The 18,345-nt window shown below is 41.0% G+C and overlaps 1 protein-coding gene across 1 annotated transcript in view; it reads left to right on the top strand.

The window, feature by feature from the left end:
- The window catches only part of ZCWPW2 (zinc finger CW-type and PWWP domain containing 2), an 81,879-nt gene extending 72,889 nt beyond the window's left edge, over positions 1 to 8,990 (top strand). The window contains exons 7-8 of the mRNA XM_007460462.1: positions 4,929 to 5,053; positions 8,829 to 8,990. Of these exons, the coding sequence (XP_007460524.1) occupies positions 4,929 to 5,053; positions 8,829 to 8,990 (287 nt within the window). The remainder of the gene's footprint in view (positions 1 to 4,928; positions 5,054 to 8,828) is intronic.
- Positions 8,991 to 18,345: the final 9,355 nt, after the last annotated feature.

Here is an 18,345-nt window from a genome sequence, read left to right as displayed (position 1 = left end):
CTTTCCCTTAGTTAGAGATCCCAGGGAGAGTCAATTAAGTGGATCTACTTTACCTTTCCAAGTATCAGTTTCTTCATCTGTAATAAAGAGATGCAATAGAAGCCCTCTTATCCAACAAAGAGAGGACTATTTCTGGAAAATAATAGAAAAAATTGAGGAATCATTAAATAAATTAAACTGTATATTCATGGCTGTATAAAGATTTAATCTGATGCCGGGAGGGAGAGATAAATTAGGAGTTTGGGATTAACATATACACACTACTATATATGTAAAACAGGTAAACAACAAGGACCTACTTTATAGCATAGGAAACTATATTTAATATCTTGTAATAACCTATAATGGAAAAAAATCTGGAAAAGAATATATATACACATATATATGTATATCATTTTGCTGTACACCTGAAACTAACACAACATTGTAAATTAACTATACTTCAATTTTAAAAAGTGGTTATAAAAAGAGATTTAATCTAAGAAATAGCTATTTGTGGAGCATGTCTGTATTTTTTTGGAGAATTGCTACCAGGAATATCTTTTTTTTTTTTTTCAGTGTTTAGGGACCAAAAAAAAAAATCCATTGATGATGATGAAATAATAATACAATAATAATAATGCTAACACCCGTGCCAGTTAGTATGTGTCCTCACTTTTCTAAACATTTCATATATATCAATTTATTTAACCCTCACAAGATCTATATGAGATAGATAAGGTAGATATTATTTTAATGCCCATTCTGTCAGTGGAGAAACTGAGGTACTTAATAGGTTACATGACTTTTCTAAGGTCACATAGCTTCTTAAAATTAAACAAAGTTTGCAACAATTTCCTTGGTTGCTTTGAGTACCAGAAGCTTAAAGCTAAATTTATGTTTTTTCTTTACAGCACTGGTAGTTGGTCTAAGCATTTTTTAAATGTAATGCCTTTCGTATCTTCCTTAATGAATTGATTTTGACTTCTTTTATTTTCAGTCTTTGAGTTTTTGTCATTTGTTTTATTGTATCAGTGTTTTCTGTTGGTAAATACCTCATTTCTTTTTGGGAAGTAGACAGTGTATTAAACTTTTGATAGATAAAAGATTGACATAGTACCCTGGATTAACTAATAATCTACTAACATTAATTAATAAGTTAGCAAAGGATGTGTTCATTAGCTGTCTGAGATAGGTGAGCATGGCAGAGAATGGCTAATATAGGAAAGGTCTGGATGGTGGCTGAGCCCGAGTAGGAGATGAAAGCTTGAGGCCTGGGTCTGGGGTGTAAAAGGCTAACAGGGAGAAGGGTGCTGTCTCGCTATTTAAGGCAAACTTTGCCCACCTGCTCTTGGTTTGGAGTCACCTTTAACCTCTCAGCCTTTGTGCCTCCTGTTTCTGTTTGTGTCCCAGAAAGGTGTCCTCTTCTTCATTCCACTTCAGCCTGTATTTCACTCATCTCTACACTTAAATCATGAGCACGCAGAGGAGGGTTTGTGGTTACTTGAAAACAAAACAAAACCAAGTGCTTTTTCCTCCTCTTCACCCTCCTTTTCTGTAAGAATGGCTTCAAAATTTCAACATTGAAATGGCCCTGAAAGTTTATTTAAGATGCTATTTTTCAGTGCCAGGTTTGAAATAACCCAGCCAGTGGCCTCTTTATATAAGGGAGGAAATAGCTTCTTTAGACATTTAATAGAGAAATAGATAGTAAAGAAAACTTCATAAATATACATTTGAAGGCTTTTAAAATAGTGACTGATTGGACTTCCCTGGTGGCGCAGTGGTTAAGAATCCACCTGCCAACGCAGGGGACACCTGTTCGATCCCTGGTCTGGGAAGATCCCACATGCTGCGGAGCAACTAACCCTGTGCACCACAACTACTGAACCTGTGCTCTAGAGCCCGCGAGCCACAACTGCTGAGCCCACGTGCCACAACTACTGAAGCCTGTGGCCCTAGAGCCTGTGCTCCACAACAAGAGAAGCCACCACAATGAGAAGCATGCACACTGTGGGATAGGGAGGGTGGGAGGGAGACTCAAGAGGGAGATGCGGGGATATATATATATGTATAGCTGATTCACTTTGTTATAAAGCAGAAACTAACACACCATTGTAAAGCAATTATACTCCAATAAAGATATTAAAAAAAAAAAGAAGCATGCACACCGCAACAAAGAGTAGCCCCTGCTCTCCGCAACTAGAGAAAGCCCACGTGTGGCAACAAAGACCCAACACAGTGAAAAGTAAATAAATAAAATATAAATAAATTTATAAAAAAAAATAGTGACTGATTTATTGAGATAAACAGTAAGTTATTTCTTATCAGGAATGGAAAAAAACACTGATTTATTTTATAAAAAGTCATTTTTAAAAGCCAGATATGGACTTCAGTATGAGAGATACTTTTTTCTTTCCTTTTCTTTTCTTTTTTTTTTTTTTTCCACTTTCTCTGCATGATAGAGCAGCTATCACTCAACAAATTGAAGTAAGTCAGGAAAACTACAGGATAATGAGGATTGATAGAAGTTGATTGGTCATGCAGTTAGCACAGGTGTGCATTCTCTCTCTATCTTTGGAGGAGATCATTGACCAATTTTGATAACCTAGTTTGTAGATTACAGTAACTGCAATTTCTGAGAATTATTTTTGCACTCTCTGCGTTTACAGTATAGGAATACCTATTTAGAAAAGCAAGCCTCCTGTTGCTCTGGAAGCAGAATTTGACATCAGTCAAGTTGGTGTTATGAACCCTGGTTGATTTCATCCATTACTTTGTCTTCCCTTTGATCGAAAGGCAGTGTACATACTTTTCCAGATCACTTGAAAACAGAGAGCCTGCAATGGCGCTTGGCAATGACATTCATTATCATAAATTGATTGTATTTTAGTCTAGCCTTAGAAATAAAAAGAAGTTTGTGTGCCATTTTTCCTTTACAGCAGAGCTCAAAATACACCTTCTCAGCAGTGCACTGAATGTCAGTATCAATTTCCATAGACTCAGAATGTAAAGTAGGAAAACCCAACGTCTGTGAGTGGGACTGAGGAATTGGTGTGAAGATAGCCACACAGTTGTTATTAAGTGACAAGTTACTAAGTAAGAAATCTGTCATAAAGAGAGGTTAATCTCATTAGCAAAACTGCTTCAGTGAAAATGTACTTTCCTACAGAAAATTCTGAATTCAGTAGATATGGTGTTGCATTCGTAGTTTTTGATAAAGTCTCCAGGTGATCCTTGTGCCCCCAGATTTTGAATATCATTGTTCTAGAATGTTATAGCTTATACTCTGTGTTCTTAGGCTTTGGCAGTTACCACAGAACACAGATCTGTGTGCTTACAACTAACATGTCAGTTACGGTTTTTGTTTGTTTATTTTTAAACATAGGAACTGGTTCTGAGGTATGGAATGGCTTATCAGAAAGCTTCTTTCAAACTGTTTTTGAGAGTTTTCCACAAAGAAAACCTAAGACTGGCTAGATGGAGATGATGACCAAGAAGTCTCATTGGTCTGTGGTTCTTCTCTGGGGCCCCTGACCCTTAGTAGGCACACAATAAACATTGGTTGATTAAATAAAAGAAGATGGTAATAAAATATGAATTCTTTTGAGCTGGAACGTCTCACGTTAATAATCTCTGTTTTTACCTTATAGCATACTTAGTTTACAAGGATACCTGTGTGTGTAAACACACACAAATGGGTGTGTATATCATGCACAATTAAATTAAAATTAATATTATTGCTGGGAACACCTTGATATATTCATTGATAATATTTTAGCCCTGAAGGATGCATCCTGCTTGGGTTCCATGAACTTTCAGCTGCTCTACCTCTTGTGATTTTTGGTTACTTGCCAATGAGCAGTCCATAATAAGGGTGGTATGTCAGATTTGTATAACCAGAGTGGAAGGTGATGGGATGTGTATTCGTGGCCTTTCTCTTTCAATCATGCTGCCCTTGGAAGACTTCTCAGGGGCCCCATCAGTCTGTTTTGCAGGAGCAGGCCACCCGGGTCTCCTTCCCCTTATCTTTACTTCAACAAGACTTGGTATCAAATGAAAATGTTTGTTTTATTTAAATTGGGAATTCAGTTGATATTGTTAATCAGTGATTGAGTCTGTAGAGTTATAATAGGTGTTTATTTCTTTGATGGGGATATTATTTTATCTCAGCAAGTTCAATCAATTACCAGATTTTTTACATACTTACATATTTCTGTCACAGTAGCACCAAAAAAACACAATTTTTATAAGTGTGTGGGTTTTTTTTTTTTAATCAGATTAGGCAGTTAAGATGCATTGATATTTTGATGAGGAATAGTCTAGTCTGGACTTAGCCTTGCCACTTAATTACATGGCTTCCCCTTTTAAACAGTAGCTTTAATAGTTTATTGCAGGAATTGACAAGTTGTGGCCCACGGTCCACCAGTTGCTGCCTGTTCTTGTAAATAAAGTTTTATTGGGACACAGCCACTCTCATTTGGTTTAAGTGTATGTGTATGGTTTGCATCCAACAGCAGTATTGAGTAGCTGTGACAGAGACCATCTGGCCCACAAAGACTGAAATATTTACTCTCTGGTCCTTCACAGAAAAAAAGTTGCTGACCCTCGGTCTATAAATAACAATTTAGTTTGGTGCCCTTGGCTCCTCATTTTAAAAATGCAAACTTCTAGTGAGCTTTTGATGTTTCAGGGATACTTTATAGTCTACACATAGCAAGAATGTAACCTACATTTTTCAAGGAATAATTATTCAATATAAAAGATTCATCTGGAAATCCATAGTAATTTCACATCAAGCAGAGGCCATATCTGAAAACTATACAAAGTATTTATTTTTTAATCTCATAACTTTAGAAAATGTCCTCTTTGGGGGTGGTTAATAGTATGAATTAGATTGAATTAATTAAGATATAACATTTTTGACTATATTAACGTTGTTTCTTTAGTTGTCTCTGAGACGGAACTTTTACTAAAAGAGCTGGAGCAAATGCTAGAGCAAGTGCGGGAGCCCACAGCCGCCCCTGATGAGTCCGAAGGGGAGCGCAGAGAGGAGACAGATACAGGAGAAAAGGTAGGGTCCATAGTGACCGTCAGGCCTAAACAGCAACTCCAGACTCCTTAAACAGCAGAAATTGTTCCTGGATCTTCATTTTCACTATATGGGAAATGCTTTTCACTTCTGAAACTTGAGCCCTTGATTATCATGAGGTGAATAATAAACTAGTAGCCTGTTGAGAAATCAAGATGCATCTATCAGTCTTTGAAAAAAGTATATTTGAGCCAAGGAGCTCTTTTATTTTACATATTTAAGGATGGAATGAAGAGAGATGGAGGGGCTCACTATCATCTTTACAGTCAGGAGAAGGTGCCCATCTTTACAGTCAGGAGAAGGGCCAGGACAAGAGCCGCTCAGGAAACCTGCTCTGCCTGGTTCATGCACAGGGTCGACCTCCATGGGGACAAACCTCATTAGTAACATCCTGGAGGTGGGGTTTTTCACTGGAATCTATTTCACCATTCTTAACTAAATTGTCTTTTTCTTTTGGTCAGCTATATTGGGCTGAGAAAGGCCATGTGTGCTTACTGTATTCAATATTTATATATGAAAACAGAAATTTTGAGTTGGTTGACACACTGCTCAGCACATCAGCTCCATGTCTGTGCAAATAAAATGAGGTACAAGCCCAGCTCATTAACACAGAGCAGCAGTGTGGCAGGTGTGAGAAAAATAAGTCATGGGGCAGATGCTTCCACAAGGTGGTACAGCTGTTCCCTATGTAGTTAGGAAGAAAAACAGCAGTGGGGAGCCCTGGAACCTTAAGGTTTCATTCCTTCTCTCATTCCCTCATTTGGGTATATAGTGTGCCTGGAGTCAGGAGGGCAGTGGATAGGAGACAGGCTCAGGATACAGTGCCTATGTGCCCATCCTGGTCCTGCCATTGAGGACTTGGGAGACTTGGCAAGGTTGCCTAGCCAAGGGTGAAACAAGGCAAACCAGGAAAAGTGCTTTGCAGAGTAATTGACACCTAAGCTTGGCTGTTATTACAGATGAGAATTGTCAGTGGCAGCTGCTGGAGAGAGTATGAGCTAAGAATTTTTCACTTTGTCTCTTTTCCCATATTCTCACTTTGCGGAACTACCCATCCCCAAGTCTGTCTGTTCTGAGATGCAGAAAAGGTGGATTTGTAAGTGGACAAGATTGTTTACCCACTTTGGCTGATTTCATTCAGAACTTCAAGAAGAATAAAGATGATTCTTAAATACCTCCTTGAGTGAGTTAGAAATCAAGAAAATATACAGAATTTACAGTTGAGATCAAAATGTCAAGGAAAATAAAATTAATGATAAAAACACTTGCTGAGCTGAAAAACATAAATGTTTTCTTGATCAGCGATACCAACTTGTACTTGAATTCCCATGGGTTGTGAATGCCATTTTTCCAATTAGAGTTCCTTTTTAAAAACAAAAACAAAAAACAAAAAACTTGTTGTCTCTATATAGATCCTACCCTTTGTAGAACAAGAGCTATAGATTGGTGATATATATATTGTATACATGTAGTTAATATACAAATTATTCTTTTCTAGCAAATGTGTGTTTTGTTTGAGCACCATATGGATTTTTGCAGTGGTTTTTTTTTTTCAGTCTTAGCAATTTGTCTTTTCAAAAATACAGCCAGGGGCTTCCCTGGTGGCGCAGTGGTTGAGAGTCCACCTGCCGATGCAGGGGACACGGGTTCGTGCCCCGGTCTGGGAAGATCCCACATACCACAGAGCAGCTAGGCCCGTGAGCCATGGCCGCTGAGCCTGCGCGTCCGGAGCCTGTGTTCTGCAACGGGAGAGGCCACAACAGTAAGAGCCCCGCGTACCGCAAAAAAAAAAAATACAGCCAGGTAGATTTTTATAGAAATGTCCTGGAGCTTTTACAGCCACAGAATTGGCTTCTATTTTGCCATTATAACTAGTAACTTCATAGAACAGAAAATTACTTCTGATTTTTATTTCTTAAGGTAAAATACATAGTTTTTATACATCACCAGCCAGGAGCTTGCTCTTTGTTTTAGATTCTTGTAATATTTTATGCTTTCAAAGTCATTTAGAAATTATAAAATTTAACCATTTTAACTTGCTGGTAGTAGGCAGGTGAGTGCCACCTGCTGACTGGTTCATAAGCTTCTCTCCACACTGAGCTTTACAAGTCTGGAATTCATGGCAGGTTCAGGGTACTTAGGGCCTTGTACACCTTTAAATAAGGAGAATAGCAATGAGACCAACTGTCAAAGCTGGAGCAATTTACAGCTTAAAAATAAAGAAATGATCACCTAAGGAATTTCTTTTTTTTATTAGTAGGAAAAATTAATATGTCTTCCAAAGGTAATACCACTTAACACTGAAGATGTGTTTTGTTTTTAGGAGAAAGTGGCCTTTACAAGCTAACACATCAAAAGGAGCCATCTGATAATTTTAAAGTTCTGAGCATGTTTATTCTCTGGGCAGATAGTGTTTGAGCTATTTTCAAAGTTGTAAATTTGATGATGTTTTCATCATTCATTTCATGTATGAGGTTTCAGGTTGATTACTCTCAAGCATTTATACCAATGAATTGAGAGTAGCAACATGAACAAAAAGCATACACACATGGATAATCAAAATCCATTTCTATTTGTCATTGAAATACTTTATGAGATTATTTTCCTCAGTAGAGTCACCTTTCTAATTAATTATGTTCTTAGCTAATATTAACACTAGTTGACATGCCCTGACGTGGAAAAAAATGGGAAGGAATTAATTTCAGATTATTATAAGAATCCACCTGAATAATTCACAAATTAGATAGTCCATATACAGATAAGACAGAGTTTACTGAATAATAATTATTTTAATAATTATTGTAATGAAAGGTACATTTTTGATACATGAAAGCACTTGTCTAAACTGCATGTATTTTTTTTTAATTTATTTATTTATTTATTTTTGGCTGCGTGAGGGCTTCGTTGCTGCACGCGGGGCTTTCTCTGGTTGCAGCAAGCTCTTCATTGCAGTGCACAGGTTTCTCATTGCGGTGGCTTCTCTTGTTGCAGAGCACAGGCCCTAGGTGTGTGGGCTTCAGTAGTTGTGGCACGTGGGCTCAGTAGTTGTGGCTCATGGGCTCTAGAGTACAGGCTGAGTAGTTGTGGCGCATGGGCTTAGTTGCCCCGCGGCATGTGGGATCTCCCCAGAGCAGGGCTCGAACCTGTGTCCCCTGCATTGGCAGACGGATTCTTAACCACCGCACCACCAGGGAAGTCCCATAAACTGCATGTATTTTTTTTTCTTACATTGTGTGGGAAGTTACCTCTGCCTTTAATGAACCTTGAAGTTGTAAATCTTGCGCGCGCGCGTGTGTGTGTGTGTGTGTGTGTGTTTGCATTGTTTTTACCTGTGTTCTTTCCCACTAAGCTAGCACACACTCTCACTGTTCATAAGGAATGCAGATGCTTATGAGAAAATGAGAACAGAAAAGTGTGACTAAAACAGTTTTAACTTGTATTCCCCATAATAATCATTTTTAAAATAAACAAGTATAGAAAACTCTCAGAAGTTTAATTTTAATGACCACATTTTGCCAAAGCATAAAATTAAAACTAACTAAAAATGTGTGATGTTGGAGAGTAGAGACAGGACTAAATACTATGTTATTTTTACACTCACACACTTACTGTACGTTATACTTTATGTGGGGATCATTATTTGACCACCAGCAAATGGAACACCTTCTTAAGGAGTTACTGACAACTTTATGTTTTGTTCAAATAATTAAGCCTGGTCTTCAAGTAAATTTGATGACTTGTATGATTATTTTTACAGTTATCGAAATGTGGCCCTGAAGCTCCTGTTGGCAGCTCACTTGAGAACCACTGTGAAGAGGACTATCTTGTAATTGATGGGCTAAGATTAAAAGCTGGAGAATGTATTGAAAATATAACTAACAAGTTTAAAGAAATAGATGCGTTGATGTCTGCATTTTAGGGCATTACAGATATTTTCAAAAGTTAATTATAAAAACATTTACATCTTTACATTTTCCCAAAGTCAAAACTTAAAAATGTTTAGTGAAATAGGTATACATTATACCGAAGTTGTTATTTCTAATAACTTTCTACTTGTGTTTTGAAAATATCCATTGTTTTGAGAGTCAATCAAATGGTAATTAAGTTAGTGTTATAAATTTAGGATCTGAGAAACCCTGATATTTGTATTTGTAGGTTTTTTTTCTTGTTTGCCTTAATTTTAAAATGGCTTATGAAACCTACTTCACAAATACATGCTTTACAATGATTATTTAGGCCCTTAGTTCAAATGTGGCTAACTGTTAAAATGACTGCCAATGCTATTATAATTCTTACAGATATTTCAAATCTAATATACTTAGAGAATGTGAATTTGTAGTAGAAAGAAGCTACTGTAAAATAAAAGGAAATAATAAAAAATGGTTGTGTAATAGAGTTGGAGCTTTTCTTAAAAAACAAAAATGTCAATTGCCTTATTATACTGGAAACAATCTTTTCAGCTACAGTTCCCTAACTGAGTAACAGAGTCTATGGAGGGTCTTTGGAAGATTAGAATCCTGGACCCTTCCCCACTGAATCAGTATCTCTGGAGGTGAGGATGGGAAAATGTAATTTTAAATATATAGAGGTAAGTTAAACGTATTCACTCTAGAAAAATCTAAACAGTATACAAAAGTAAAAGGTACATCCTGCAGTACCACTTCCTTAACATCCCCCCTGGAGCCCCATTCCTTAGGGGTCCCCATGAATGGTTTCGGTGGGTGTCCTTCTCACTCATGTTCTGTGCTCATCAACTTGTGTGTCTGCACATCCATCTCCAGTTCTAGCTCTGGCTCCCTCTCTATACCTCACTCTCCCTGGGGGCAGGGGTAGGGGAAAGGGCATTCCACGCACATAAAAACAAAAACCAAAGCTTAAGCAGAGAAGAAAAGAGAGCATCTGGGCCCTGGTGTTGGTTGAAGTAGCTGGAGTGGAGTGTGATGGGGGCAAGTTGAGCCACAGCAGATGAGGAGGCTATGTACCCAGGCTAAGCAACCTGGGGAAGAGGTTCAAACATTTGAGGAAACTCACAGCAGTGCAGTGTGGGTGAGTGAGCAGGAGGGACCGTGGAGTCAAGAGCGTCAGCGGGCAGGCTACTTGGTAATTTGGTTGTGAGAGCATGGGGGCCTCTATTATGGTGGTGCCTTGATGGAGAGAAGCAGGTAGAGTCAGGCTCAATTAACATGAGTGGATGGTCAGGACTTGGAGATCGGATATAGGCATGGGACCAGGTTTCTGGTGTTCACAGTGCTGTTCACTGAGGTAGGAACACATGCATATTAGAAACGTAGGACACATGTCAACTTTGGGCCAAACTGTGTAAGTTCAGCTAAGAGTCTAGGCTGTTCATGCTTTAACAAAATCTATGTTTCAACACCACACTACGAACCAGAGTGACTAGGAACAGTCTCTCCACACATTGTATTTCAATTCTAAGTGGTTTAAAACAGTGAAGGCTAAGGCTTCCTTTTTCTTCCAGCTGAATTTACTCCAGAGTATTTTAGAAAAACTCTTTCACTTTTCCTTAGCAGTATGATTTTATATTCACAGCCTATGAAATACCTCAAGAAGTAATTGATCCCATTGTGTGTTACTCCTTAGGATCAACTATAAAAATGACTTCAACTATATTTGCAGGACTTTATCCACAATTCAGGTGTTTAATCTAAACCCCAACTAGTAGGTCGGTTAGATCACTTATAGCTAATTCCTCTTGGTGGAGCAGCCGGTGCTTATCAAAGTGAGAGTCCGTACGTAAGATGCTGAAATTTCCAGACTGAATTCGACTCTGCAGTGGTCTAAGTGATAGAGTCTGGAATGTCCACTGGAGTCTCTGTGAGCTTGGGCAGCTCAAAATGATGCTGCAAACAAACATTTGAGTTGGCTCTTCGGCAGAGGAAACTGCAGTCTCCTTCCAAGAAGAGGCTGGGGGAGCCTCTATTCATGTGAAGATACAGGCTTTCAAATTTCCAGATGCGATGTGCCCAGGAAGAGGATGAAGGTGCAGTCAACTAACATCTCTGTCCTCAGGGCTGAGAATCATGCCTGGCTGAAGACCCTCCCCACAGGTAACATCCCATGTGGAAACAGAATGCCTGCCTTCAGATCCTGGTGCTGCCATCTACTAGCTGGGAGACCCGAGACAAGTTATTGAACTTCTCCGAGCCTAGGCTTCTTTCCATCTGTAGAGTGGAGGTTACTGTGAAAGGAAACATAATAAGCTACATAAAGTGTGTGTAACAATCGGAACACATGGAAAAGATGCAAGTTATGACTATGAATGTCATTGGCTCAGAGCCTTTCTCTTCTGACTGCCGCTGCCATGCTCCTCTGGGTCCTAATAGACTAACATCTTCCTTTCAGCACAGCCAGAGGTGACACCTACTTCTGCGGGTCTGGGACCAAGGATCTGATTAGCTGCCTTCTAGAGCAGGCCTAGAGGTGAGCAGTACCCTACGTTTATAGCCAGAGCGTCTAGTTGTGCCCCAAGGAAAACGTTGTAAGGAAATTGCATCTGCCTTCCAAGGGAAGTTAAACTCTATGTACACTAGTTACACCAGGTTTGATATGTGAGGCGTAAGGCAATATGTCAGGGCCTTCTGCCCAAGCATTTGGATTCGAGTAAGGCCCCTCTTTATCCAGTTTGAGGAGGCTACCTGATCCTTTTTGGAATGATTTGGGCTAAGTCATCCCAGTCTACAGCCTCCATGAACTTAGGGAGGGTCAGCACCCATTGGAAGCTGAATCCCCAGTTAGACCTGCAGACGCTGGAGAGTTGAGCACTGAAGCCAGCTCCGTTACCCTATATTCTAGGAAGATCTGGTCCATTTGCCCCATGCTAGAAGCCGAATTCATTCAGGGATTTCCATTGGTAAGAGGCTTAGCTCTATCTTTACTGGAGACAAACTGTGTACATTGAATGGATTAGTCTCTTTTTGCCTCCAGTGGGACAAAGTCTTGCAAGAGTCTGTAATGTCTATAGCCTTGGCCTTACTGACTCTGCAGTGGAGGCCAATGGGCCACAGTTATTTAACCCATCTACTATAGACCTAGGCGCTGTCATAAACTTTGCAGATCAGTCTAGAGTCTTTGTGGAAAAAAATGGTGGATTGCTCGTATGGACACTGGGGGGGAAGTGGCGGGGGTGGTGGTGGTGGGATGAACTGGGAGATTGGGATTGACATATATACACTAATATGTATAAAATGAATAGCTAATAACCTGTTGTATAAAAAAAGTACAAAAAAAAATGGTTGTTTGCTCTTTCTAGAAGAACCTTGCATTCATGAATCTGAGGTGACCTGTGTAGTGCTTTAGGTCAGGGGTCCCCAACTTCCGGGCCACAGACCGGTACCTGTTAGAACTGGGCCGCACAGCAGGAGGTGAGCAGCAGGCGATCTAGCGAAGCTTATCTGTACTTACAGCTGCTCCCCATAGCTTGCATTACTGCCTGAGCTCCACCTCCTGTCAGCATTATGGTGAGTTGCATAATTATTTCATTATATATTATAATGTAATAATAAGAGAAATAAAGTGCACAATAAATGTAATGCGTTTGAATCATCCTGAAACCATCCCCCTCCCCGGGTCCGTGGAAAAATTATCTTCCACAAGACCGGTCCCTGGTGCCAAAAAGGTTGGGGACTGCTGCTTTAAGTGGAACCAGATCATTCTGCCATCTACTGCCTCTACCAAATAGCAGGTGATCTATGACTCCACCATATTGGGGCTGACAAATGGTAGTGTTCTGTTCCAGATACTTCCAGACCAGTAGAATTTGCTGTGGCCCTTCCAAAGGATGAAGGTAAGATTTTGAAAATTTTTGAAATAATCAAGTCCTGTTCTATCATTTTTCTCTCTATTGGGTCCCAACAGGAGACATAGTACAATTTAAAAATTCTAATATTTCTTTAGGGCTGAACCAGTTCTTGATACCACTCAGTGGAGTTCTAGAAGAGTTGGTTAGTACAGATAAATTTGGTCTTAAGGTCCAAGTGGGACATTCTCTGTGAACAAATCTAAATATTAGGATTTTTCCATCCACTGATTTGTTGCATGGTAAAATCACTCAAAGAAGTGAGCAACATAATCAAAGGAAAGGGCAGACAGAAAATTTTTGAAAGAATGAGTTGTTTGCTTTTAAATGCATACAGTAAGTTACTATAAGGAAGAGATGCGCTCAAAACAGAAACCAAACAAAAGAAAAGAACAGTTTGCAAGCAGCCCAGAAGTTGCTACTTAGAAAATAAAACTGTTATCTTCAGCCAGTCTAGGCAGGAAAAGATTCTTAAATTAAGATACAGCCTGGGGAAAAAGATTAAGTCCAGGGAATGGTTGTTGAATTATATAACAGGAAAGACAAAGACCAAATTCAGGTGGCTTGCAAGAAAACATGGCTTCAGGGCAAAGACCCAATCAAGGGTGTGGCTGTAACACTGCAAAATATGACAAAATGACTTTTTGTAGCTCTTTCAGCTGGACAGACGCATGGGCCCACAGCCACTGGATGTGCCCAAAGTGCTAGTAATTCAATCTGGAGAGAGACGTGTCTTGAAATAAATTGTGATTTTGACACATGGAATGAACTGCAATCAAATCCATAGAAAGCCCACTAAGTTGTAGAGAGAGTGATATTACCAAAGTCCTACCAGCCTGAACTAAAGAGACTGAAACATTTTTTGAGAGTGTCCAATTTCAGGTGGGAAGCAGGCTGGGAAAACGTAGACACCAATGAAAGGTATAATTTTCAGTGTCCTCTTCAGAAGCAATGAGGAGCATGATGGCAAGGGTATCTCAGGACAGAGCCAGGAGCTGTAGAGAGCATGGACTGTGGGTCCCAACCCTTACCCCCTCCCCCAACCACTCCTCCCTTTCCCTTGGGAACAGAACCAAGATCCAATCAAGAAACACTTCCTATAATGGCCTATATGGGAAAAGAATCTAAAAAAAAGTAGATATATGTATAACTGGTTCACTTTGTTGTATACCTGAAACTAATACAGCATTGTAAATCAACTGTACTCCAATAAAATTTTTTTTAAAAGAATTAAAATATATATATATTAAATTTTTTAAAAAAGAGAGGAAGAAACACTTCCTACTCCCATGGCAGGGGAACTCTTCTAATTTGCCTAGAGAGACTTCAGATTTGCTGAAGATCAAGTTTCCTTGTTTTGAATAGGGGTGCCTATTGTGATTATCCTGTCTCTGTTACAATGTTTCTTGTTGTGCGGGTGTGGGAGGGGGTGGGCCAGTAGCTTGTGCTTTTAGTTCCCAGGTCCATTTCACATCTGGACCATAGGTAATCATGGAGTCCTAAATGTTTCCTGATGCCACAATTGGGTGAGACTTCTGGGTGCCCTTTGATGGAGGTGGGGATGTTTTTTGTACTGGAGGGATATAATGATGTGGCCATGGAGGTGGGCAGAGTTAATTGGATTACTGGCCGGAGTTAGTTCTTTGAGTCTCCTGCATAATTACCACGGCCCTGTCATGGGCAGAGTGTCCTCCTCCGCCTTGTGACAATGGGCTTGGCCTTTTGCTTTGCTCCATGAAATAGGGCTGAAGTGATAGTGCCAATTTTTAGTTAAGGCCTTACAAGGCTTGGCGTGTTTCTTTCCTCTTGTGCCTCTGCCATCACCTTGAGAGGAATGTGCCCCCACAAGCCCTCTGGGAGAGGGAAAGACCGAGACCATGGCAAGGACTCAGACCTGTAGACCTGCAGTGTGAAGCAGAGCTGCCCCAGGTGACCTCTAGAGCCATAGGATAAAGGAGTGTTGCTTTTAGCCACTCGATTTTGGGGTCATTTATTACACGGCATTATTGTGGCCCTAGTTAACCGACACACCTGGCTTCTTGGTCCCAGCAACAATCTCACAGACCAGCTGTGGTGTCAGCTTCCCAGCTGTACCTGCAACATTTTCTCCTTAGGCTGGAACTACTGTCACAATAGTCCTGCCTCCTGGGTGGACCCAGAGTGCTAGCCTGAGGCCTTCTGCCTGGACCTTCCCAGCTTTGCCTGGATCTGGCCCAGACTGGCCCCTCAGACTGTTTCAGCCCACCCCTGCACTGCCCACAGTGGTAAGTTTTATTGGAAACTTTATTGCTTTATCAAGGAGGCAGCATATGTATAGATATTACAAGTAAATAGTTTACCAACACCACCAATGGATCACTAAGGGCTTGTAAGAGTGAGTCACTTGTTCCTTGTAAGTAGTTTTAGACACTACAGTAATCACGTAGAGTGGAGATATGCCCATGATGGTGGGACGTCTCATTTGACAAAGAAAAATAAGCATGTTTTTCCCTCCCCCTTGTGTTGCCTGTGTCTTCCTTAGCACTTTGGTATTGTGTCGTAGGATTGTGAGTTGCAAAATCTAAGTTTGGGTCCAGATTTTAACTATTAACTTGTCTAAGTCATATGACAAGTAAATGGAAGGGCCAGAATTTGAGGACATTTCTGTCTGGTTCCAGATCCCATGCCTTAATTACTGTCTATATTGTTTAATAACCTGGATGCTTGCTGGGTGGTAGAATGCTCATCTGGTTTCCTCTTATGTAAAATGGGGGTGGAACTTTCTAAAGAAAAGCATTGTGAGGAAAAAATGAGAAATGTTATGTGAAAGTGCTTTGTAAATCAACTTTATCTTCTATTCTTTTAGAAGGAAACCAAGTATGTGTTTAAGGACATTGCAGTTACAGTTATTGAGATTAAATGTAACTATGCATTTGACATGATCACTTGTCTTAGTTTTGTATTACTCCATCTGCTAGTCATGAATATCAGATTTCCTTTTTTCTCTTTTTTAAATTAATCTTTGGAAATCGTCGCTAGCAGCATCACCATTTTCTCTCTAATGGGTATGTGAACAGCAACGTCTGTCTTCTAAGGGACATCTCACTGTTGAACTTTAGTTGTGGGTTTAAATCACCTTGCCTTCCTTACAGACTTTCAGTTCAAGACAGTGAAGGGGGAGGGTCTTAATACTGATGGGCAGTGTCAGGATTCTTTGTCTCTTTGGATGCATTCCAGTAAATGTGTGAATGCCTTTCACAGGGAGCCCATGTGTGTTTAAGCACACCCTCAGCCAGCAAGGTGGAATTTGGACCCTTGTTCCAAAGACCTTTTGAAAGCCAGGAAGCTGACCAAAATATTTGATCAGAATTAGTCTGTTTTAGCAGTGACACTTGCTTATTAGGACAAGCAATTAAATTGCGTACATTTAAATTTTATAAAACAACCCTCTTGCAATTTGCAGAGGGAAAGGAGCTGGCAGGAGAGAAATGTGTGTGGCTGTACCCCTCTCTTCTGGAATTTTCTATGTAGTGATGGAGCAACGGAAAAATATAGGGGGTCCTCCAAGCGGAAATTACATTTGAAAACTGAATGTCTCAAAGCAGAGGGAGTTCTCTTTCCAGATAACTACAAAATCCCTTCATACAATTCCTTCCCTCTTAGATGTCCCCTGCTAGAGGTGAGATGCCATACCTCACAGACTCTGAGGTCAACAGACAGCTTTAGGCCTGGGCTGTCAATAGCTATTCAACAGCTATTCATTCAGCTATTCATTTGGAGGGCGTTAAGCAAAAACTAGGACTCCCCTCTTAAATCCCTTTTTTGGTTCCTCTTGAATTGCAGAGAAGGCCAATGACAGCAACACCTGATGTTTAAACCCCACTAGGTCTTGGCCTGAGGGGACTCAATGCTTCCACCACACAATTGGCTCAGACTCTAGATGCTCCCTAAGACCACCGTTTCCTCTCTCCACTTCCTACTGAGCTGTCTGCCTGCAGCCCATTGCCCCTGTTCCTCCATAACCTCCACAACCTCACCTACTGCTGTGGTTGAAGCTAAGATGTGGGAGGCATAGGAGGGGCGGTTGGCAGGGGACCTGCGTCTTGGATGGTGGTTCTAAGTGAACCAGCAAGCTCTTGGAGCCCCTTCATCAGAGGGGGAAAGGCTGTGCTTCTTCATGGTGAGGGCTGCCCACAGCCCTTCTGCCCACCTCTCCTGTGGTCTCCTGGGCCTGTCTCAGGAGCAGCTGCCGTCCGGCAGTGCCAGAGCTGGAGGTCACCTGATCTATGCAAGCCTGACTTCTTTCCGGCAAAGGAGGTCTAGGGTGTGAATGCACAGCAATGCATGACAGTGCGGATTATTTGGAAACTGGGCTCCAGTTTTATGAGGTAGAATGTGTTAAGGTGGAGATTTGAAACAAAGGAGAGTGCGATTAATTCTGCCTGCAGGAACAGCCTCAAGGAGAGGTTTCATTCGTTCCTTCATTCAGTGTGATGGGCACTGGTAATATTATAGTGAACATGTGACCTCCAGACCCACTGGTACTGGTGCTCTGGGCAAGTTGCTTCAGCCTCTTCATGCCTCACTTTCCTTATCTGAAAACTAGAATACGTGGTGATGATAATAATAGTAATGATGCTAATCTCCTAGAGTTGTAGAACAGGATAAAATGAGCTAAGACAGGCAAAGCACCTAACAAAGTGCCTGGCTTCTTGCATATTATGTGATGATCGTTTTTATTATTTTTTTAAAATTTATTCATAATATTTGGCTGTGTTGGGTCTTCATTGCTGCGCATGGGCTTTTTCTAGTTGCAGCGAGCAGGGGCTGCTGTTCGTTGCGGTGCGTGGGCTTCTCATTGTGGTGGCTTCTCATTGCAGAGCACGGGCTCTAGTCGCGTGGGCTTCAGTAGTTGTGGCATGCAAGCTCAGTTGTTGTGGCACATGGGCTTCAGTAGTTGTGGCTCATGGGCTCTAGAGTGCAGGCTCGGTAGTTGTGGCACACGGGCTTAGTTGCTCCATGGCATGTGGGATCTTCCTGGACCAGGGCTCGAACCCATGTCCCCTGCATTGGCAGGTGGATTCCTAACCACTGCGCCACCAGGGAAGTCCCTTAATGATCGTTTCTACAGTCTAGTTGGGGAGCGAGTCCTAGGAAGCAAAGCCCAAATTGGGAGATAGAAGAGGGGGAGGCTGGAGGGGATGAGAGTCACAGGCTGAACGAGCACAGAGGTGAGAAAAGCAGGAACAGCCGATACTTAACCTTGGTAAGCGGAGTGCAGCGGGTGGAGGGGAAGGATCTTGGGAGTTAGGGCTGGCCAGGCAGGCTGGGCTCTGCTCGAGGAAAGATTTGTCCATCACACCAAAGGCAACACTTTGTTCCACAGGGAAACGGGGCTTGGCAACACCCCCAGCATCTCCAGGATGAACACATAAGGGTGCTGGGTGCTGGACGAGTTTGGGATGTCATACCATTCTGT

This window comes from Lipotes vexillifer, unplaced genomic scaffold (genome assembly GCF_000442215.2).
Source record: "Lipotes vexillifer unplaced genomic scaffold, Lipotes_vexillifer_v1.1 scaffold351, whole genome shotgun sequence".
NCBI classification, from domain to species: Eukaryota; Metazoa; Chordata; class Mammalia; order Artiodactyla; family Lipotidae; genus Lipotes; species Lipotes vexillifer.
This window is presented reverse-complemented; position numbering and strand designations above follow the sequence as displayed.